This window comes from Xyrauchen texanus, chromosome 43 (genome assembly GCF_025860055.1).
Source record: "Xyrauchen texanus isolate HMW12.3.18 chromosome 43, RBS_HiC_50CHRs, whole genome shotgun sequence".
In the NCBI taxonomy this organism is placed as follows: domain Eukaryota; kingdom Metazoa; phylum Chordata; class Actinopteri; order Cypriniformes; family Catostomidae; genus Xyrauchen; species Xyrauchen texanus.
The window spans coordinates 3,486,361-3,510,143 of record NC_068318.1 but is presented as its reverse complement, the minus strand read 5'-3'; the positions used below and the strand labels follow the sequence as shown (position 1 = coordinate 3,510,143).

The 23,783-nt window shown below is 36.8% G+C and overlaps 1 protein-coding gene across 1 annotated transcript in view; it reads left to right on the top strand.

The window, feature by feature from the left end:
* Window positions 1–23,783, top strand: part of ddx4 (DEAD (Asp-Glu-Ala-Asp) box polypeptide 4) — a 120,897-nt gene that overhangs the window by 27,700 nt on the left and 69,414 nt on the right. Inside the window, exons 3-9 of the mRNA XM_052115583.1 lie at window positions 14,325–14,400; window positions 14,493–14,537; window positions 14,610–14,663; window positions 19,974–20,015; window positions 20,125–20,160; window positions 23,413–23,469; window positions 23,552–23,694. Coding sequence (XP_051971543.1) covers window positions 14,325–14,400; window positions 14,493–14,537; window positions 14,610–14,663; window positions 19,974–20,015; window positions 20,125–20,160; window positions 23,413–23,469; window positions 23,552–23,694 — 453 coding nt within the window. The remainder of the gene's footprint in view (window positions 1–14,324; window positions 14,401–14,492; window positions 14,538–14,609; window positions 14,664–19,973; window positions 20,016–20,124; window positions 20,161–23,412; window positions 23,470–23,551; window positions 23,695–23,783) is intronic.

Genomic DNA, 23,783 nt, shown 5'->3' with positions numbered 1-23,783 from the left:
GCGTGAATCCCTCATAACTCAAGCAGTTCATATACTCCACGAGGGCCCCCGAAATATTCCAAAGGACAAATTCCTACTTCTAGGAGTTGTAAGAACATGCAGATTCATCCACAACTGTCCCGAAGGAGTGTTACTCCAAAAAGCATACTAAAGCTGCTAGTTGGAACCAGCACAAAAAGAAACAAAGACTGAATCTCTCTCGCCGCCCTGTCCAAGCGGAGTCCCTGGTCTGCGGCCCTGTCTGGGCTATTGGCTTGAGCACGTAAATGTCTTTTTAATGTCTCCATAGCTTGAGGATTTTGAATTCTTTGACATTGTCTTCATAGAGCAGTTGTGGATCAAGGTGTATAGAATCTCACCAGTTTATAACCTACAAAGTATTAAAAACTTGCAAAGTGTGCAGAGCTTGCCGTTCACTTGTCAAACCATCGCTTGGCACCACGCGACTCCAATGTATCTTATTTTTAGATATTTTTGGTAAGATGTATAGTAAAAATGGAGTTATATTTTAGTTTGCTCTTAACCAAAACCATCTGGACCACTTCAGAAGAAATTGATTAAACTACTCAAGTCAATTGGATAACTTTTAAATACTTTTATCTGGCCACCATCACTTGCAATGAAATGACCAACAGAGCTGAAATATTAAAGTCTTCATTTGTATTTTACAGAAAGAAAGTAATACACTTCCTTTTTTTTTTTTTTTCCACTTTATTTTTAAAGATTTTACATTTTTACAATTGAACGAAAAACAAAATGAACATAAAATAACCAACAGATAGACCGACCAAAGAAGAAATTATTCTCTATAATAAGAAGCCATAATACAGTGAATCATGTTCCTTAGATACATATTAGGTGGAATTAGTGTATATATATTTTCTAACATAAATGGCATCTATTTATCAAAGAAAGCTTTCCATTTCTTCCAGTAACTTTCCCCTTTTTCCGAAGCATGCCTTAAGAAAAAGGTCAGTTTCTCCATGTTGTATATTTCGTTTGTAATTTCTATCCATTGCGATGAAGTAGGAGGGTCTATGTTAAGCCATTTTCGTGTAATGGCCTTCTTGCTTGATGCTTGTAGAATTTGTAGCAGATATGTCTTCCTTTCTTGTCCCATTTGGTATATTTCCAAGGTAAAACACAGAAAAGGTCTCATCTATTTGTAGTCCCAATATTATTTTTATATATCATAATTTCTGTCCAGTAGGGGGCGATCTTAGAACATCCCCAAAAGATGTGAAAATGTCCTGCTGATTTCTGTCCACAGTTCCTCCAGCCATTACCGTGTTCAGAATTTTTAGTCTGTTGTTCTTTGATCTTTGGAGTAATGAAGTACCTTAATGTGTTTTTCCAAGTAAATTCTCTCCATAAGTCAGAGCTGGAAGTGGTAGCAGTGGTTTCACATATATTTAGCCAATCTTCCTCAGTTATATTCATTCCAATCTCGTTTTCTTTTTTTTTTTTTTTTGATATACATAGTGGAGAGCTTTTTCCCCGATTGTATAAGAGAATATACTGCGGAGACATGTTTTTTAGTAAGTTTCCCCCTACATACATTTATAAAAAGCGTAACCAAGGGGCTGGTCTCCAAGTTTTTGGACCTGATATCTGCATTAAAATGATGTCTTAATTGAAGATACCTGAAGAAATCATCTTTTCTCAAGTCATATTTTTCCGCTAATTGTTGAAACGTTTCTAGGCCATTATCTGTACTTATTTTCCAATATGCCGTAATACCCTTATTACACCAGTTTTTAAATCTTGCATCGTTTTTTGTAGGTGTGAAATCCCTGTCATATGCTGGCCAGCATAAGATCTTTGCACCTCTTTCAACTCTCTTATCTCTTAATTCCGTAAGCCAAATGCTTAATGGTGTTTTTATTCCAAGAGATATTTTGGGTAAAAGTGATTGTAATAGTTGTCTGTCTCCTAAGATAGAGGGAGAGGAGTGCGGATCCCAGCCTGATCCATTTCTTTCCATTTGGCATCAATTGACGGGTCATACCATGTTATCAAAATCTTAAGTTGTGCTGCTTTGTAATAACTCTGCAAACATGGGAGAGCTCTACCACCTTCTTTTTTGGTTAGCTGCAATGTCTCAAATTTTATTCTAGGTCTGTTTACACCAAATAAAGTTCGAAATTATTTTGTTCCATTCATTAAATTGCTTAGAGGTCACTTCATTTGGTAATGCTAAGAAAAGATAAAGTAATCTTGGTAGTATAATCATTTTGATCAGTTCTATTCTGTTGTACATGTCCATTGGGAATATTAGCCAACGATCCATATCTTGTCTTATATTGCATGTTAAGGGGACATAATTGTGTTTATATACTTCTGTCAGTTCTCTGTTATTATTCCAATTACATTTTTAAATGTTTTTGTATCTGCTTGCTTGGTTTATAGTTAAATGTCAAAATTTTAGTTTTATGGAGGTTTAATTTGTATCCCGAATAAGAGCCATATTTTTTAAGTAGAGATATTAATGTTGTCAAACTAATATCGGGTTTGATGAGAGTCATCAAGATGTCGTCTGCATACAAACAAATTTTGTATTCTGTATTGTATACAGTGACTCCTGTAATATTTTTTTGATTCTCTGATGGCTTGTGCCAATGGTTCAATAAACATTACAAATAGCGTTGCGCTCATCGCACAACCTTGTCTACAGCCTCGTTTTAGGGAAACATCATCTGATAAATCTGTTAATTCTTGCTGTAGGTGAATTATATAGGGATTTTAGACAACTGATAATCTGGCAATTAAAACCGAATCGTTTTAGAGACCTATATAGAAACTCCCATCTTACAGAATCAAATGCCTTTTCTGCATCAAGGCTGAGGATAACAGATTCTGTGGGCTTCATATTATTTATGATTTTAAACGCTCTTCGTATGTTGTCATGCGTTGTTCTATTTTTAACAAATCCTGTCTGATCTGTATCTATCAAATCTGGCAATATGTTTTCAAATCGTCTGGTCAGTATTGTGGTAAATATTCTATAATCTATGTTCAGTACTGATACAGGTCTATAAGAGCTACACTCAGTTGCATCCTTCCCTGGTTTAAGTATTACAGAGATAAGGGCTTGATTCCAAGATATTGGTATTTCTCCGCCCTCCAAAACCTGATTAAAACAACTTTTCAAAATCGGTATTATCATTTGCTTGAAACACTTGTACCATTCCGATGGAAACCCATCAGGACCTGGTACCTTATTCCCCTTTAATTTTGATATCGCTTTTCCTATTTCTTCTGTTATTTGCTGTGTAAGTTTTTTATTCTGTTCTGTGCCTATAGACGGTAAATCCAGTGAGTCCAAAAAACTCTCCACTATATTTATGTCTGCCGCTGGAGGCTGGGAGTATAAATTTGAATAGGAAGATACAAAAGACTCTTGTATATCCTCTAGATTATATCGTACCTCATTATTCTGTGGGTTTTTATCTTATGTATGTAACGACTAGCTGCTTTTTTGCGTGTTCTCCAGGCAAGTAATCTCCTGGCTTTATGTCCATTCTCGTAATAGGTTTGTTTGATAAATTTTGCCTTTTTGGTCAATTGATTTTCATAAAGTTCGTTTAAAGTCTTCGGGCCAGATTTAGTTGTAAACTATCTGCATTGTTATTTCTTTGTTCCTCTTCCAAAAGCTTAAGTTCCCTGTCCTTATCAGCAATTCTTTTCTCTTTTTCTTTTTTCCTATTTGATGACCACATTATCAATTTACCTCTGAGAACTGCTTTAGCGGCATCCCATATTACACTTGGTGAAATATTTTCCTTATTATTGTGGTACATGTAATCTTCAAATTCCTTCTGATTGTATTGCTGAAATGCTGTCTTAAGAAAACTAGAGTTTAACCTCCAAAGCATTTCTTTTCGTTTAATATCTAAATGTATTATTAAGTATACCCCTGCGTGATCCGAGATGTCTCTAATTCCTATTTTACAATCAATAGTCCTATGTCTGTCAGAATTTGGCATGAAAAAATAATCTAATCTAGAAAAAACAGAATGAGAGTGGGAAAAAAATTTAAAAAACTTAATGTGGATGTAGGTCTCTCCACACATCTATCATGCCTAGCTCTTTCATTATTTTTTTTAGTATATAGTGCCTCTGATTGTACCTTTTTCGTTTTAGATGAGGAGTCCAGTGAAGGGTGCAAGTGAATATTCCAGTCCCCCCCGCATATCACCACCCCAGACATTTCCATACATAAGTCAGAAACTTTCTTAATAAATTGCTTATGTCCAGGAGGTCTATAGATGTTCATTAATGTAACCTCCTTATGATCAATGAAACCTTTTACTAAAATGTATCGTCCATCAACATCTGTAACCTGTGAGGTAAACTGAAAATTTACATGATTTGAAATGAGTATTGAAACTCCCCTTGCATTGCTATGTTTAAACGAAGAATAGTCCGAATTTTTATACCATTTTTATGTTTTTCATGCTCTGTATCTGAAAGGTGCGTTTCTTGCCAAAGTGTTACATCTCGTTTTTCTCTCTTTATTTTGGCTATGACTTTACCCCTTTTTACAGGATTGTGTAAGCCATTTACATTAACCCTTTAAGACCTAAGGGCATTTTTACAATTCATTTTCCGTCTGGTTTTATTTACTAAAAAAGCTTGTAAAACATCAACCCTGTTGTGCACAGACAATTGACACACCTCTTTTTTTTCAAGACAAATTGGACTTTCAGCATATTTGTGTTGCATTGATGTCACCTGAATGTAAAATAAGTTATGAGACCATAAAGACAAATGAAAAAATAAAACGGAAATTGAATCACTCAAATATTTATTGAAATCACACACAAATAAATAAAAGCTAAGCAAATTTCCTCTGGAAAACAGTTTGTTCATGTCTTTGGAGTCCTGGAGCACAGGAATAAACATTGTAACTTCTACAGAACCAAAACTATTTACATTTTTCCAAAAAAAGTCCAGGCGTTTTTTGCCTCATTCACTGGTGCCAAGCCTCAAAACAGTTCCTATCAGCAATCACACAGAGGGCCACATCACAGGCTTTGCATTTCCAGGGGGTGGCCTGTTTGACCTGCCTTGTCTGCTTGCAGTTCACACATTGCCTTCTACCATAGGAGGCCTTCTTGCTGGTTTCAGTTTGGTCTGATGTTGGCACAGGTACATGGTCACTTTGTTGCTGGCGCGTCTCTCTCTCTCTCTCTCCTCAAAACTACTTTGCCGTGCGTCTCTCTCTCTCTCCTCAAAACTACTTTGCCGTGCGTTTCTCTCTCCACAATATCAGAGCTTGGTTCATGCGTAATGACGCACACCAACGTGGAAGACGGATCAGCCTGTCATTGGTCAACAACCTCACGCAAAGCATCATGTGATATCCAAAATGGCAGCTATCATCGAGCTAGCGGCAAAAATGATGGAGAATTGATAAATTATGGACATCAAGTGGATAAATCTTGGATGTAAGTGTTTGGATTTATTGCTGAAAAACTCCGAAAAGAGGCACAAGTTCCGGGCTGGATAGAAAACCTTCTGTAAAGGCTACAAAGACACCAAAGACACCCCCGTGATGGCTAGCTCGTTAGCTTTCTGCTGGAAAAAACGCTAAGAAAATCAATATAACTTTCATCAAATTATATAAATATTTATCTGAGGTGCCGTGTGATGTCGTGGACGATGCCGTCGGGCTCTGAGGGTTAAGAGTAATAAAATTATATTTCTGTTTAATCATTTTATTTTTTAGGAAACGTTATTATTACTGAACAGCTTGAATGGTTAAGAGAAAGACCAACATTTCATAATTTATCTAAAAAAAAAAACAAAGAACACATGAACAAGAACAAAATCGACTTCCAAAGGTGAAGTGCCATGATCACTTCTGAGCTGAAAGCGGAATCCTCTGAAACCAAAGGAGTCCCTCTCAATGCGAGTCGTATCCTCTGACTTAAATCAGAGCAGCTCGCGTGGTGGAGAAAAGCAAGCATGCATTTCCCGGCGGCAAGGCCCAGATTACAATTAGAGTTAAGGAAAGCTGTTAAGAATGAAAAATCTCAAAGCTCGGTATTGACCTTAGCTAGGGGCGTCTACGCTGCGGCGAAATTCTTAAAATTTTTCTTGGATGTCTTTGATCCTCTCCCATTGACGTCGCGAGGTACCCGCATTTTGCCACGTAGATTTTATCATCCTTGGTCCTGAAGGATCCTTGTATTTAGTCACTTGATTGAAAGTTTCGGCATTAATCACTCCTCTTCCCTTCAGGTTGTTCGCGGCTTCTTGAAGATCTCTGTAAATCACTGGACCGGTTTGGAAATGAACACGGAGTCACGCTGGGTGTAGCGTCTGACAGCGATGGTTGTTTTTTTTTTTTTTCTTAAGAGCTCTTCTAACGGGGGCATAGGCCTTCCTCTTTGCCAGGATGTCATTGGTGTAGTCCTGTTCAAAGAAAATGTGCTTCCCTTTGTATTGAATGTTGTTCTTCTTCCAAGCAGATTGAAGCACACGCTCTTTGATTTGGAACTCTAGAAAGCATAGGACGATTGATCTCGGGTTAGGTCCATGAGGAGGTTTAGCAGCCAGTGAGCGATGGCACCTTTGTATTCCGAGGGGGGTGTCGGGAAGAGCTAGCTCTGCTTTGATAAATCTCTTCACAAAACCCGTTATATCGTCTCCTTCGGCCTCTTCTATGCCGTGGATCCTTAAATTGTTTCTAAGGGAGCGTGCCTAAGTCTTCAAGCCGTGTTTGGAGTTGTTCCTGTAGTTCAAGTGAGTGGGATAGCATATCGCTCGCATCCGTGCTAAAGGCCTCCATTTCAGTGATTCTATCCTCAGTCGCCTCTACTCTAGTCATTACGTTTTTTATGTCGGTCTCAAAAGCGTTCAGTTTGGTATTCATTTCTCCTCTAAAATCACTAAGCTCCCTTTTGAGCTGCTCCATTGCCTCGTTGAGCTCTTTAGAGATGTCCGTATGTATTTGTTTTATTTCGTCAATGGTGCTAACCTTCATAGCCTCCATGATATCGGCGTCTGTTAACTTGTCAGCGCACGAGGTGCTGTCCTCGCTGTCACTCGGTACTAAAACGTCCTCTTCTGAATTAACAGGAGTCTTTTGTTTTTTGATTTCCGTCCCCCTGGCATTATCTTCAGTAACTTTTATATCATTAAAATGGCATTAAACCTTGAGGGGGATTCAAACCTGCCGGAAGCTCTATAATTATGCGACCGCTCGTCTCTCCGCCATTACTGGAAGCCCCAAGTAATACACTTCTTGAATAGCAAGCGAGCATAAGACAATTAAAATTTTTGGGTGAACTACTACTTTAATAAACGTTTTAAACATGGCCTCGGTCAGTGATGAATGGTAGTGTAGTGTGTGTGTGCACGACCAAAAACAAAATACTGTTGAATCTTGTAAGTGTGTGCAGTCCGCTGACTATTGTGCAATGTGTGCTAGGTTTAAGAGAATTACTTCAAGCAGAATTACCATTTAATTTAAGAAATCTTGCAACAGTCAGGTTTATGCAAATAGCATTTTTCTTTTTATAAGCACCAGTGTTACTAAATTTAGATTTTCAAAGTGAAAAGATAAGACAATACCTTGTTTACCTGTGCAAATATCTAAACATTCTTAAAACAAGACAAAAACACTGAATATACATTTTTCCAGCCTACATAAGGTAAATGATCCTGTTTAGGGCATTTTAGTATACAGCTGAATTCTAGTCATTAGCATATTTAAAGTAAAGAACACTAATGTGACATGAATTATCACTTATTAAAATGTTTTCATGTCTTTCATTCACAGGCCTGGGCTCTGGTGGTGGAAATGGAGGATTTAAGAGCTTTTATTCAGGTTCAGACAATTTATTTTTTTATTTAGTCCTAACATGTTGACTTGCTATTTATTGAACTTCCCAAAAGATAAACAAATGTTACACATGGAGACATATTAAGCGACAAAGCATTTGAATACCTGTATGTCTAGCAGTGTGATATCCTTTTTCTGCAGCAAGTACAGGAAATGATTATGGGAACACAAAGGTTTGTTGCTGCTTTTTTTTTTTGTCTTGATTTAATTGGACAAATTTGTTAGAAGCTATGTGCCCTACCAATGCAAGATGCAGTAACTACAACACAAAAATCTATGTGCCCTACCAATGCAAGATGCAGTAACTACAACACAAACCAGTGCTTTCTACTGGCCCAGTTGGACCAGTGGTTTAGATTTTTACTTGCCCTGCCAAAATTGTCACTGGCCCCAACACAATTTCATATTTTTACTATTATGGCTTTAAAATAATTTTCTGAAGTGAAATGTATAATTGTTTGGACTATTTCCCCCAAAATTGTATCCCATTTATACTTTTGTAAGAATATAATTTATGCCTTATGTAACCCTATATAAGCTCTTTACAGATATACATTTAAGCACTGTCACGAGCAAGAGTGCGATTTATGGTCCTATTTAAGCACTGCTATTCAGCCACAGGCTGAGTGCCATAGGTAATCACAGCAGTGCTGATTTAGGGACATATAGCACGATCAGGAGTGTGATATTGCTTGTATACAGTTCAATGAAAATGTACATTTTAAAATTTTTTGGAAAAACTGAGTATGATCCAAAACGCATGGAACTACTTTCTTACACGATGGATCTGAATCTGCCATGGCTGGTTTAAACCAAATGATGCATCCAAGCCTTTCAAAAATACACTACTAGTATCACAGCTTGTATCAGTTTACTTGTTCCACAACAATAGCCATTGTGACACTTCATATGAAATTACATTATCATGTTGAATTCATGTTTACGCTTGGAAACATTACTTACCATATTTTTGAAATATGTCACAGTTTTCCTGCGACTTATGCATAATGTATACGTAACTGATTTCGGCTGGTCAAACACCCTAAAACAGATGAAAACCTCAGTCATCGAGACAGAAGTGTTTTTAAAGTTGCCAATTTAGAATATTTTGCCTTTACAAAGTACTTAAACCAGTTTAAATGTTTTGTCCATAATAATATTGTTCTAACAAACTAGACCACTGTCAAACGCAACTTCATTCATGCCCACAAAATGACGTTTCATCACACTCGGAGTCAAAACATTCTGTCAGTGAACAGGATCATTAATACATTGTAAAGAGGGTTGCAAATATCAGAAATATCCATAGTTGCTGTCACTGATGTTAATGAATGAATGGAATAGAACTGGTGTGTTGTATTTATTTCCATAAAATATAGTAATTGTATGCTTTTTGGATATTGAGCAGCTCATGATTTCCAGCCATGTGTTTAACCGGGCTTTAACAAAGTTTATTAAGGTTTATTCAGCATTTCATCTCATAAGTGGAGTTAATGAGGGAATGTTTCTTTTTCCTTTGCTGTGGGAACAATACTAGCGCTATGTCCCTTTTTGAGAGCGCATGCACGTTAAACGGTCCAATGGAAAGAAACTGAATTTCTTCCAGTGTCATTTTCACCATGTTAAAACAAAATATTGTGGGAATTTAACGCACCATGGGTAAGAGGGGATGCTTAAAATGTTGCGCAAGACTACGCTAAAATTTAAGTGCTGCCAAATTTTCTGTGAATATAATACCGAAATACTTAATGCCCTGTTTGCACCATTGGAAGGCACCTGGCTGGAAAGCCTTTACTGGGCAGTATGCTTTCAGACAAAGCTTTGGATTTAGACCAATTAACTGTATCCTGAGAACTTAACAGAATTAATAATTCTGTGAAGGCAAGGCATAGATCTTTACGGTCTGAGACAAATAATAAAATATAATCTGCGTAAAGCAAAAGCTTATGCATCACACCTCCTGCCACCACCCCGGTAAATAATCCTCATCGCGGCTGCTAATGGTTCCAGGCAAGACATAACAATAATGGGAAAAGAGGGCAAATCTGCAGGGTGCCCCTATCCAGAGTAAAATAATCTGAAATTAATCCATTATTTTGTTCTGCCGCTACCGGATGTCTATAAATAATCCAACCAATAAAATTATCAAACCCATATATTTCCAAAATCTTATGATCCCATTCTACCATATCAAATGCCTTTTCAGCGTCAAGTGAGATTGCGGCAACATGATTTTGATAATGCCTAATATTATCAGATCTACTTGAATAAACCCCACCTGATCTATATGTATAAGAGATGTCATAACCTTAATCGGACAATATTTTAACGTCTAGTTGGATCAGGGAAATTGAACAAGAACTCTTACGTTCCCTTGGATATTTGTCCTTTTTAAGAATGACTGATCCGGGCTTGCATCATGGTTGGTGGAAGCTTTCCATACTTAAGTGATTCCATGTAAACTTCTAGCAAAAGTGGAGCCAATTCTGTATCATAAGGTCTTCTGGCCCGGACATTCGGCTCTACCTCGTCACTTAATATTCCTTTCCAACTCCGTACTTTTTAATTTTTAAATTGGAGTGAGGCATACTACATTATCTGGCCCCTAAGAACTGCCTTAAGTGTCTCCCAAGCCATGCCCACGGAGGATACTGAGGACCAGTTGGTATCCATATAAACATTGATTTCAGCCTTTAACATTTGTTGTAATACAGGATATTGAAAAGGGATAAACTGAAGCGGCAACTATATGATTTCCTTTTCTCCATATGTGGCAACATCTCAACTCACCAGGGCGTGATCTTGAGTTAAGATTTTTCCGATTGAGCAATCCACAACCAATTAAATGAGGGACTTAGATGTAAAACAAAATCTAGTCTGGAACAAATCTTATGGACTGATGAGAATTATAGTCTCTACCAGATAGGTCTAAAAGTCTTCAAATGTCTGCCAGACCAAGATTTGTACACATCCTGTGAATCGTCAATGTTGCTTTAGAGGGCTTGTACAATTTGCTTCTCTATGATCAAGGACTGAGTCCATCAGAAGATTAAAGTCTCCTTAAAATTATATCATGAGGCTGCCAGCAGCTTGCAACATCTCTTCAAGATCTATAAAAAAGCCCTGATCATCAGCGTTAGGTGCTTAAATATTAGCCAAACTCAAACTTTGCCCCTGAATTTCTTCTAAAAAATAACGACTCTTTCTAATTTATCTTTTAATCTGTTTGAGACATTTGGATTGTAGATACTTATCAGTGTATTGACTCCCCTGCTCTTTCATGAACCAGCACTAAAGAAAACAATTCCAACCCAAATATTCCCAAATTGTTCAGCTTGCTTTCGGGGAAAGATGAATTTCTTGAAGAAACACCATATTTCTTTTAAGTTAATTAACTTTCCTTTTATGGGATGCCCCAAACCATTCACATTCCAAATGGAGTCAATCCACTCATAATGACATTTGACATTATAATTTTATTTTTGTCAATTTATTTTCTAAAGACCACATTCCACATTAATGCAACAATCAAGGTCAAACTTTGGCGCACATCCCTCTAAACTCCATATATGCCTACAAGAGCCCCCGCAACAATTTTGCCATCAGATTGCTCAACTCCTGTGTTTCTATAAAAATTTTGTAAAACTGAATTACACAACAGAAGATAATCTATAAAACAAACTCCAGCCAATGGGCAGGATAAATGCAAAGAATGTGTAATTCATCTACGTAACTGTCCAGAAGGTGTGTTCCCTCCACAAAACAAACTCCAGCCTCAGCGGAACCAACACATAAACATGCATAAAATAAAATGTATAAACTCAGAAAAGAAATAAACGTTCCCTCACTTTCAACTGCTTTTATTTTCAGCAAACTTAACACTTGTAAATTTGTGAACCTAAAAAGATTCAACTAAGATATAAACTGAACAAGTTTCACAGACATGTGACTTAACAGAAATTGTATAATGTGTCCCTGAACAAAGGGGAAGTAACAGTCAGTATCTGGTGTGGCCACCAGCTGTATTAAGTACTGCAGTGCATCTCATGGACCGCATCAGATTTGCCAGTTCTTTCTGTGAGATGTTACCCCATGCTTCCAAGGCACTTGCAAGTTCCTGGATATTTCTGGGGGGAATGGCCCTAGCCCTCACCCTCTGATCCAGTAGGTCCCAGACGTGCTCAATGGGATTGAGATCCGGGCTCTTTGCTGGCCATGGCAGAACACTGACTTTACTGTCTTGCAGGAAATCACGCACTGAATGAGCAGTCTAGCTGGTGGCATTGTCATGTTTGGAGGGTCATGTCAGGATGAGCCTGCAAGAAGGGTACCACATGAGGGAGGATGATGTCTTCCCTGTAATGCACAGTGTTGAGATTACCTGCAATGACAAGCTCAGTCCGATGTTGGTGTGACACTCCCCAGACCATGATTGACCCTCCACATCCAAATCGATCCTGCTCCAGAGTACAGGCCTCGGTGTAACGCTCATTCCTCAGGTGATAAACTCGAGTCGGACCATTACACCTGGTGAGACAAACAATGACTCATCAGTGAAGAGCACTTTTTACCAGTCCTGTTTGGTCCAGCGACGGTGGGATAGTTCCCATAAGCAACGTTGCCGGTAAGGACCTACCTTACAACAGGCCTACAAGCCCTCAGTCCAGCCTCTCTCAGCCCATTGCGGACAGTCTGAGCACTGATGGAGGCATTGTACGTTCCTGATGTAACTCTGGCAGTTGTTGTTGCCATTCTGCACTTGTCCTGCAGGTATGATATTCGGATGTTGCAATCCTGTGCAGGTGTTACACGTGGTCTGCCACTGCGAGGGCCATCAGCTGTCCTTCCTGTCTCTATAGCGCTGTCTTGGGCGTCTCGCAGTACGGACATTGCAATTTATTGCCCTGGCCACATCTTCAGTCCTCATGCCTCAATGCAGCATGGCTAAAGCACGTTCACGCAGATGAGCAGGGTCCCTGGGCATCTTTCTTTTTGTGTTTTTCAGAGTCTGTAGAAAGGTCTCTTTAGTGTCCTAAGTTTTTATAGCTGTGACCTTAATTGCCTACCATCTGTAAGCTGTTAGTGTCTTAACCGTTCCATAGGTGCATGTTCAATAATTGTTTATGGTTCATTGAACAAGGATGGAAAACATTGCTTAACCTTTATTGTAAAGATCTGTAAAGTTATTTGGATTTTTGCGCAATTATCTTTAAAATACTGTGTCCTGAAAAGGGGACTTTTTTTTTTTTTTTTTTGTTAATCACATGCCTGATGGTTGACTTTTTGCTAAAAAAAATAAATAAAATGAGATTAGTTTTAAAGCTGCATGTTAAATGGTTGGACTTCTATGTTAATTATTTCATTTTTTTATTTTCCAGATTATCATGCAGAGACAACTGCAAGTAAACCATTCATAAATTGATTTGCCTGAAGTGTAAACGGTGTCAATATGAAACTTAAAGCTTTGCTCATTTAGTTTTTTGCAGCCAGCCCAACACTGCAACATTTGCTCACCCAATGGTTTGAGTTTAGTGTGGGACTCTTGTTTAGTCTACCAATTGAAGGGGGTGTATTGGGAAAGCTATTTAAGCTTTTAGGTGACTTTAGTTGCACAGGATGTGCTCCCTAGAGCATTTAAGCTTTCGGGCAAGTGATCCAGCAGTTTTTAGTAGGGCTGTGAATCTATTCAATTTAAACTAATTCATCTCTCATTTTTCTGTGACCGCAATTAGTCAATTAAATTATGGTACATGATACATTGTTGTAAATTAATAATTTGCCTAAAAATAATTGTCATTTTATTTGTATTTAAATATTAACATGTTATTTATTTTTATCAGCCAAAAAAATAAATTGGACACCTTTTTACAGGTATTAATCTTTGATACAAGTATACAGTCTATATACATGACAAAATCAGTGAACGGGCAGTTCTTGTCATGTGTCCATGTACAAGAATGGAAAGCCACAATTTGATCTTGTTTGATTATAATTAAACTAACAAGACAATTTATAAAAAATGAATATATGGTCTATGCCCTCTACTTGACATTGTGCTGTTTTATTTACCTCAAACTCTTTCCAAAAGAGACAGCCTGCCTGCTTTTTCTAATAATTTATGCCATATACATTTTTTTTTTCGTCTCTTCAGCTCGCCATTCAAAAGTTGGCTGCTGGCTAATAGTCATTTATTTCTGGAATAATTTCTTGATTAATCTCATTTCTCGCGTGATTTGAGATTGTTGGCTGGTGATGCATCTTTGCCAAAGATCTTGTAGTCTGTGCACTTACTGTCTGTATTCTGTTTTGTTGTGTGAGTGCTGCTAAGACAAGATGACTGAAACCTTGTTTTATAATATGTGCAGTACAGCGTTTTGGTTAGTCTGCCAGTCGTGTAGTGAGCGTGGCTTTATTCATTTGAAATACAAGGGCCTGTTAAAGCTTAATGATCCCTGCTTGTGGTGTGTTTTAGGCGGCAGGGGAGGATCACGGCGGCAGGGGAGGATCACGAGGCGGCAGAGGAGGATTCGGCAATGCATTTAAATCAGGTAATGTTACATTGAGGGTTGCTATTGTATAAGAACTATTGCTATTGTATAAGAAATATGATGGAAAATGGTTCTCTTTGATTATCTTGCAGACGTTGATGAAAATGGCAACAATGAGGATAGTTCCTACAATGAAGGTAATGATTCCTACAACTTCACTGTTTGTACACAATGTTTCCCGTGTTTCATGGTCATTGTCTTCACTGCAGGTTGGAAAGGAGGTGAAGGCCGAGGAAGAAGAGGTGGTGGTGGTTTCCGTGATGGTTGGTTGATGAATAATTTACCAGAATGTTAACCGATTGCTATCTAGGGCTGCAACTAATGATCATTTTGTTAATCGATTACTCTAATTATTTGATTACTCTGGGGGGGTTACTTCCTGTGTTTTATTGAATGTGATTTACCAAAAAAAAAAAAAAGTTGATTAAAAGGCATAAGGATTGGTTCGATTCTTTGCACTAAATTTATGATTCTGTACTCACAAAACTTTAAACAAAGTTGAATCATGGAAAGTTTAGTTTGTATAATTTTATTTCAGAATATATGCAAAACTTTAATTGTCAAATTTAACAAAGTACTGTACATTTTAAAGTGCAAAATGATCCATACTAAAATTCAGCCCAGCAGAGAGTAATGGTGAGAGAAAAGAACTATGAAAAATTCTGTGGTTTTGGGTGAGAACATCCCAAAATATAACTTGTTTTGCACTCTACATTTTGCCAGATGGAGCAATTTGAAGTGTAATTGAGCTTGAAATCATGATTGTGACTAGAGACAGCAATGGTAAGATGTAGTGAAGTTCTATTTTGGTCTGTTCTTACCCAAAACCAGCTGGATCACTTAAGAACACATTGATTGAACCACTGGAGTTTTATGGATTACCTTTATGCTGACTTTATATCCTTTTTGGAGCTTCAAAGTTCATTTGCAATGTAAGCTGAACTATTCTTTTAGAAACCTTTGTGTTCTGCAGAGGAAAGTCATACACTTCTGGGTTGACATGAGGTAATCTCTTTATTTTTTATTTTTTTATGTGTACTATCTCAAGTTCAGTGCGTGTTATGAAATATTTGAACATGGAATGCTGCAATAAACTGATCACAATGAAGTCTTTCAGAGAGCTGTCGGTGCTGCAAACCTATTGCCTTGCAGTGATTTAAAAAAAATAAATAAATGTATTCCAAAATTTCATTTTTGTGGTACATGCAGATCCAGTGGGTGAAGTAAAATCCACTGAATACATTAATACATTACTATACAAAATGTGGTCACATTAGACTTTTAATAATCTTAAAGGGTTGTTCACCCAAACATTTTAATTCTCTCATAATTTACTCACCCTCATGCCATCCCAGATATGTATGACTCTTTCTTCAGCAGAACACGAATTAACATTTTTGGAAGAATATTTCAGATCTGTAGTTTTTATTTTTTTTTAATAAGTAATCCATATGACTACAATGGATTAATGTCTTGTGAAGCGAAATGCTAGAAATGTGTCAGAAATTGATCCATATTTAAACTCTTTTTTTTTTTTTTGTTTTGTTTTTTTAATCAAAAAATGTTAGCTTCCAGCCAGCAGTGATGTGTACGTTCATTATATTTGAGGTCACGCAGAATCTTGCGTGGCGGAAGCGCATTGGAAAGTTCATGCGAGAACCGCGGTGTGAAATACGTAGAGATGAAATCAGAAGTTTACAAACACCTTAGCCAAATACAATTAAACTAAATTTTTCGCAATTCCTGACATTTAAGTGGACCGAAGACGTTCCCTGTCTTCGGTCCATTAGGATCACTATTTTAACCCTCTGGAGTCTGAGGGTATTTTGGGCCCTGGAGAAGTTTTGACATGCCTTGACATTTGTGCTTTTTTCAGTTGCTTAAACACATACTAAACATTTGTCAACAAGACTTTTGAGAACTGGATCTTGTAGCCTAGAGTTTTGCTACAAAATGATGTGAAAACCATCCTGATCATTCATTCATACGAAACAATATAGTCATTTAACTTTAAGACACTTTTAGTGTTAGAGAGGTAATATGCGAGGAGGCATGAATGATCATGAATGTTGATGTGATTGGACACAAAAGACCGCTCCGCTGGGCCGATCAATGAGGAATGTGAGGAGACTTGATGATCAAAATCAAGTTTTAAAAGAAGTTACATCTTTACGTAGACTTAAATTTTATACCTACACTACCATTAAAAGTTTTAGAAGTCTCTTCTGCTCACCAAGACTTCATTTATTTGATCCAAAATTCAGTAAAAACATTGTGTGAACTCATTTTACAATTTAAGAACAGTTTTCTATTTGAATGTTGTAAAATGCAATTTGTGATCAAAGCTGAATTTTCAGCATCATTACTGCAGTCTTCAGTGTCACATGATCCTTCAGAAATCATTATAATATGCTGATTTTCTAATATGGGCATATTTAAAGAGCATTTTACTCATTTAACCCAAACACATATTTGCAAGCACAAGCATTGATAATGAGGCAGCATAAACACTAGATCAAATATTTTCTAAACATTTCATATGATTTGATATTATATTTATATCATGCAACATACAATTTAAATACCTGATTTAGCCGAAACAAAATTTACATATAACTAAAAGTTGCTTATTAGGACATATTTCAAATGTCAATACTCTGAATCCTGGCTGGCAAGTCTGGAAACAGTCCCACTAGTAAAATATGTACATGTTTATATAAAATAGCATGTCAACTAATGAAAACTAAATGACTTACTCGTCCCAAATTGTGTCCTCGTCTGGATCAAGTCTCTCTTGAAAATACAAACGTTCATCGGAGTCCCGCTCTTCTTCTGAGGAAAATGTTAACTCTTCCTTACTATCCAGGAGTTTCATCTTATGTGTATCGTTACAAACATGCAGAAAAATGAATGAATTGTTTACATCAAACCTCTGAACACTGTCGGGGGCGTTAACCATTTCCATTGATCGTCTCAGCACATTAGCGCATGAATGGCGAGCTCTGCTGGTGGGTGAGATCACGTTGTCTATAATTGGATGAATCGGTAAAAACTGTACATCGCTTTGTTTCATACAGATTACGTTGCAGGAGAATATTTGTTTTAAATTTGAATTGTTTTATTTAAAAGCAGAAATCTTAAGCTTTCTTTAGACATGTTTCGTGTTTGTGTGGCAAGTATTCAGAGTTTCAGTTCATTTTTGTGACGTGTTTCTGAAATATGCTCGTGAACACAGAGACTGCTGAAAGCGCACCCTTTTTATTTATTTTACAAAAGCACAAAGTTTTGTTGTTATTGAGTGTACACAAATAAAAGACCCTTTATAGTCTCTAATGATGTCTTACACTTATCTGTATGCCCCAAAATGACGGAGTATTTTTTGTTGTTTCCGCTGTAATGACAAAAATATCCAGCAGGACGCGCCGGTGCGTCCGTCGACCCCAGAGGGTTAAGAATGTGAAATGTCAATAATAGATTTTTTGTTTTTATTTAGTTTTTATTTTATCAGCTTTTATTTGTTTAATCACATTCCCAGTGGATCAGAAGTTTACATACACTTTGTTAGTATTTGGTAGAATTACCTTTTTAAATTGTTTAACTGGTCAAAAGTTTTGGGTAGCCTTCCACAAGCTTCTCACAATATGTTCTTGGAATTTTGCCCATTACTCCAGACAGAACTGGTGTAACGGAGTCCGGTTTGTAGGCCTTCTTGCTTGCACTCACTTTTCAGTTCTGCCGGATTGAGGTCAGGGCTTTGTGATGGCCACATTTGACTTTGTTGTCCTTAAGCCATTTTGCCACAACTTTGGAGGTATGCTTGGGGTCATTGTCCATTTGGGAAGACCCATTTGCGACCAAGCTTTAACTTCATGGCTGATGTCGTGATGTTGCTTCAGTATATCCACATAAGTTTCCTTCCTCATGATGCCATCTATTTTGTGAAGAGCACGAGTCCCTCCTGTGGCTAAGCACCCCCACAACATGATCAGACCAGAGGAAAGTTCTCCAAAATGAAAGCTCTTTGTCACCATGTGCATTTTATTGGGGATTTGTAGCAGTGGCTTCCTTGCCGAGCAGCATTTTAGGTTATGCTGATTGAGGACTCGTTGTACTGTGGGTATAGATACTAGTCTACATGTTTCCTCCATCTTTACAAGGTCCTTTGCTGCTGTTCTGGGATTGATTTGCACTTTTAGTACCAAACTACATTCATCTCTAGGAGACCGAATGCGTCTCCTTCCTGAGTGGTATGGTATGAGCTGCTTGGTCCCATGGTGTTTATACTTGCATAGGATTGTTCGTACAGATGAACTTGGTAACTTCAGGCCTTTTAGAAATTGCTCCCAAAGATGAACCAGACTTGTGGAAGCCCACAAATTTTTATTTTTTCTGATTTCTTTTGATTTTCCCATAATGTCAAGCAAAGAGACAGAGTTTGAAGGTAGGGCTTAAAATGCATCCACAGGTACACCTCCAGTTAACCCCAATTAGCCTATCAGAATCTAATTGCCTAAAGGCTTGACCTCATTTTCTGAAATTTTCCAAACTTCTTAAAGGCACAGTTAACATGGTGTATGTAAACGTCTGACCCACTGGAATTGTTATAGTCATTTAAAAAGTGAAACAATCAGTCTGTAAACAATTGTTGGAAAATTTACTTGTGTCTTGCACAAAGGAGATGTCCTAAATTACTTGCTAATATTAAACCTGTGGAGTGGTTCGAAAATGAGTTTTAATGACTTCAACCTAAGTGTACGTAAACTTCTGACTTCAGCTGATTATATTTCCCCTGCAGATATGCAGACCAGCCAAGGGATCCAACGATATCGACATGCCAAACTTACTTGTGTCACATGAGAATCTACGTGAGACCTAGTTTTCTAACTTTCTAATTCGTTACGTCGTTCAGAGGATACAAGTGAATACGTGTTTGGGTGTGGCCTGTAATTACTAATTGCCCTCTATCTTGGAAGGGAAAAATTTAAAACTTAAAACACATAGACTAGAAAACATTCTGAGGTCACATGCAAAATGTAATAACTATTATGCTAGGGGGTGCTATAACTTAAGAAAATCCTATTTGTGCTACAATTAGGGTTAGAGTTGGTGTTTGGGTTATCTAAGGATACTTTATCCTAACCAACACAAAACAAACTTGTTGATGGAATCCACAATATCTTTCCTGTCAAATCTGATTATTTTGGTCATCTCTATATTTTCTTGTACCCCGTTAATTGCCATTTGTGGCTATATTTTTGCACTTTTAATTACTACAAAATTAAAAACTTCCAAACGTTTCTTATATTTGACAGATCTGACAAACTGTCAAGCAATCATGCAATGGTACATAAAAGCTGTAGTTACTTGACCTGTGAATGCAAAATGTTAGTAACTGTAAAAATGATTAAAAATAAAAATCCCAGCCATCCCATCTGATCCAACAAAGAAATTGTTTTAATGTTTTGGATTTTTAAACTGTGGAAATTGTATTATGGAGTTTGCAGGTCTGGATGTGTAATGTGTCAATGATGTGTTAATGGTGAACTTTCGTTGTAATATTCATGTCTTATAAGGAGGAGGAGATGAGCCTGGGAGAGGAGGCTTTGGAAGAGGAGGTGAAGGATTTTAAATATTCATGTGTTTAGGTACTATGTAAGTGATTTATAAAATGCCTTTTATTGCTGTTTATGGATTTAATTGTCTCTCCCTATTTGCTCTATGTAGGTTTCAGAGGCCGGAATGAGGAAGTGTTTTCAAAAGGTAATTTATGCCATATTTTTACCTCGTAACTTAATGTGTGTGCATTTTCCATTTACACTTGGCCCCATAAATGTGTCCCTGTAAAGCTGAAATAAGTTGGTTGTGGTGGGGAAAAAATGTAGTCTGTAGGCAAATGATTTTAAGTCACGTTGATTTTAAAAAATGTTTTTTTTTTTTTTTTAAATTAAAATGGCGATGTGATAAATATAGGAATCTAAATTTGTGTAGTTCAACATGAACAGGTTTTCTCAGAATTTGTCACTTAACAGCGGTGCATTTAATTGCAGTCATCGAAGCGGCACTTTTTAAACTAATGGACATTAAATCCTCTACTTTGGTTAATGTTTCTGTGATTTATGAATTGTCTTCAGATTTATTTGTGAGGTGTCATGGACTTTTTTTTTATTTTCCCCAAGAATCATTCTGCAGTTTCTGTCTGACACTGCTTTAAGAAATTGTTTAGCTGTGAAAAGGCTCAAAGTGCTGGATGCTGTGAATCACATGTTGCACCCCTATAGTTATAAATGAGCAACTATAAGAACCGTTGGAAGTTTCACAAGCCTGAAGTTCAACATTAAGTTACAAAACAGTCTAAAATGTCTCTGGAACTGTTACAGATTATTTAATGAACTGTCTATTAAATCGAGCAGTGCAGTTACTGACTGGTTGTACATTTGACAATGTATATTTAAAGATACGCAAGTGCTGTTGTAATAAGTGGAATTTGATAAAATAATTAAATATGCAATCACATTTAGTGTTTGTTAGATTTCTTTTTTTAAAATAGAGTAAGGATCTATTATTGTGTTTGTCTCTAAAAAGTCTGCAAACACACCCTTTACAAGATCTTTATTACAATGTATGTCTGCTCTGTACAAATCTGAAATTCTCATTATTTGGTTACAGACAGCAGAGGATAGAAAATTAAATGAGTGCATTTCTAAATTCTTAAAAAAAAAATAAAGCCTGTCGCCATGTGACTTAAAGCGCTCCGGTTACTTGAAGCACTTAATCTGTGTCCAAGATGCGCATTGAATTGCGACATTCAGCATCAGTGATGCACAAAAGTGGTTTTGTGGCCCTCTGTATTTGACAGTTTTCTTTTCTTAATAGTTTTGTGGAATAAGAGGTTCTAGTTAGTAAGCCTATTTAACGGTTCAATATCTGTTAGTTACTCAGATGTTAAATGGCTGTGCTTAGTGTTCATATATCCCTATAAAAACGCATCTGATTGGGTAACGTGGACAATTCAGCCTTATACATGTTTTCTTTAACACTGATTAGTTGACTAATAGCTCAAATACACCGACTGGCCAATTTTAAATTGTTTTTAAATTGGTAGTGTTGCACATCCCTACTCTTAACCTGCATATTCTGTATTACAGGGTGTAACACGTAATTTCAGACACAACTGTTCAATACACATTTCTAAGATAAAGTTAAGTTAAAATACTAACTAATATAAAAAAACTTCTTATTGCAATACTTAAAAAATTGTAGTGCATATCGAATCTGCAAGTAAATTGTTGTAATATTGAATGGGGATGTCCGTGGCAATTCTTAGCCCTTGAAATTGTTTCTACTATTCCCATATGTTCCATAATATTTGCTACTCAGTGGTTTATGTAAAAATGGGCAGCTAAAATTGCTTGATTGCAGTATGAATGCATGAACGTGTGAAAAGCCTGGCTGTTAGATTATTGCGGGGATGCGACTCACGGCATAGTTTACGGCATACAACAGTTTGACAAGCTTTTTTACAACTAAACTATTTATTAAAGCAGTATTGAACAGAATCTGAAGGGTGACTTCTGATGCACCTTTCAAATAAATATCTGGATTATGCATAATAACAGGAAAATTGATCCGACAGTGAACAAAGAGTGCTTGATGGCTGCAGTAGTGGTGCATTTAAAGGACTAAACTTCTCAGACACAAGACCTGTTATTGTGGTGCTCTGCAGAAATGTAGCTTCATGTATTTATCTATTAATCAATGTTGCATTAAGATAAACATGTTTTGTTATTAACAAATTTGAGACCATTTTAAAATCGTTTGGCTCTATCACGATTTGTAAGCAAATCAGTTTTTTCCCCCCAGCCCTAGTGTGCATGAGGTAATACATTTTTGCAATGTTTATGAAAATATTTAAAAGATTTGTGTTGCACAGCCCCAAAATGTAGTTTGTATATTATTACACACTTGCAGTATTTAAATTGATTTTATTTATATACTGTATGTCAATGTAAAATGGCAGGCAAAAGAAGGGCACACTCATAAACCTATTGGTCTGGAGTGGAACCCTTTGAATAGAATAAATTGCCCTTTGAAGGTCTCTACTTCAGCACTCAGAAAAGACAGAATGCAAAGCAATTATTGTTAATTTACACTTTACAAATTCATATTCATTAATTTTATCTGACTCCAATTTTATATTAATCTGACTCCAAATTAAGTTAACCTCCAATTTAGATTAAAGCTCTATTTTCTGGCCATTCTTTTAATATAAAGTTTTTAGGTTGATTATTCTAAATCTTCTATTTATTGTCCTTTTTGATCTGTAATTCAAACAGTCTTAAAGTGACTTTCTCCTTCCCATCTCTCCTTAGGTGGCTGTCTTACCTGGTTCTGAGTGGTTTACTCTATTTAAAGCTCCAATATTCTAACTGAAATTCTTTAAACGGCTTCCTCCTATATTAAATCTCCAGTAATTAAATTATTTTGGAAGAATACAGAATAAATCAATTAATAACAATTTATTTGCCAGGTAGGATTTAAAACACAAGTTACAGATATTCAAATCAAAGCCACAAACCTAGAGCTCTGGGCCAGCTTTCCTTAAATATCCAGACAGAATAAACATTCAAAGGATAATACTCCTTTGAACAATGGGAATTTGGGGGTGAATGGGTTCTTGGCTTCCTGGGGTTTAGGGGGATAAAACTCCAGAATTATTCAGTATTTGGCAAAGAAAAACCTTATAACTTTTGTCATTGTTTTTAGTTTATTTTTTTTTATAACAATACTGCAACTTTTAATATCTACAGCAAAAATGTATGATTTAGTGTCCTTTATAAAACAATGTTGCTATTTTATTACCAGCCGCATTTAAATTTCGAAGCAAGATAAGACATACCCATGGTCTTTTCGTTGTCCAATAGCTAAAACATTGATTTGTAAAATCACATGAGGTGACAGTGTAAATTCCCCATGAATGCATTTATAGTAACAATTCTTTCCTTGATTGATCAGCCTCAACAGCAGACAATGTGGATAAAGTTGCAGGTGAAAATGCTGGTGAAAATGCAGGTAGGGCAATTTCCCCACTCAATTGTGGACATGCAAGTCACTGCTTTGGCCCAGAATTGATGAAGCATCCTTTTTCTCATAGGACCCAAGGTTGTCTATGTGCCCCCTCCACCTCCAGAAGAGGAGAGTTCCATATTTGCCCATTATGCCACAGGCATCAATTTTGACAAGTATGATGATATCCTTGTGGATGTGAGTGGATGCAATCCTCCAAAAGCAATTATGGTAAGTTTTGTTATATATTTTGTCCAGTATTATAAGATTAACTACTGACATCATTGTTTCACAATAGTTTAAGAGCTTTTATATCTTAG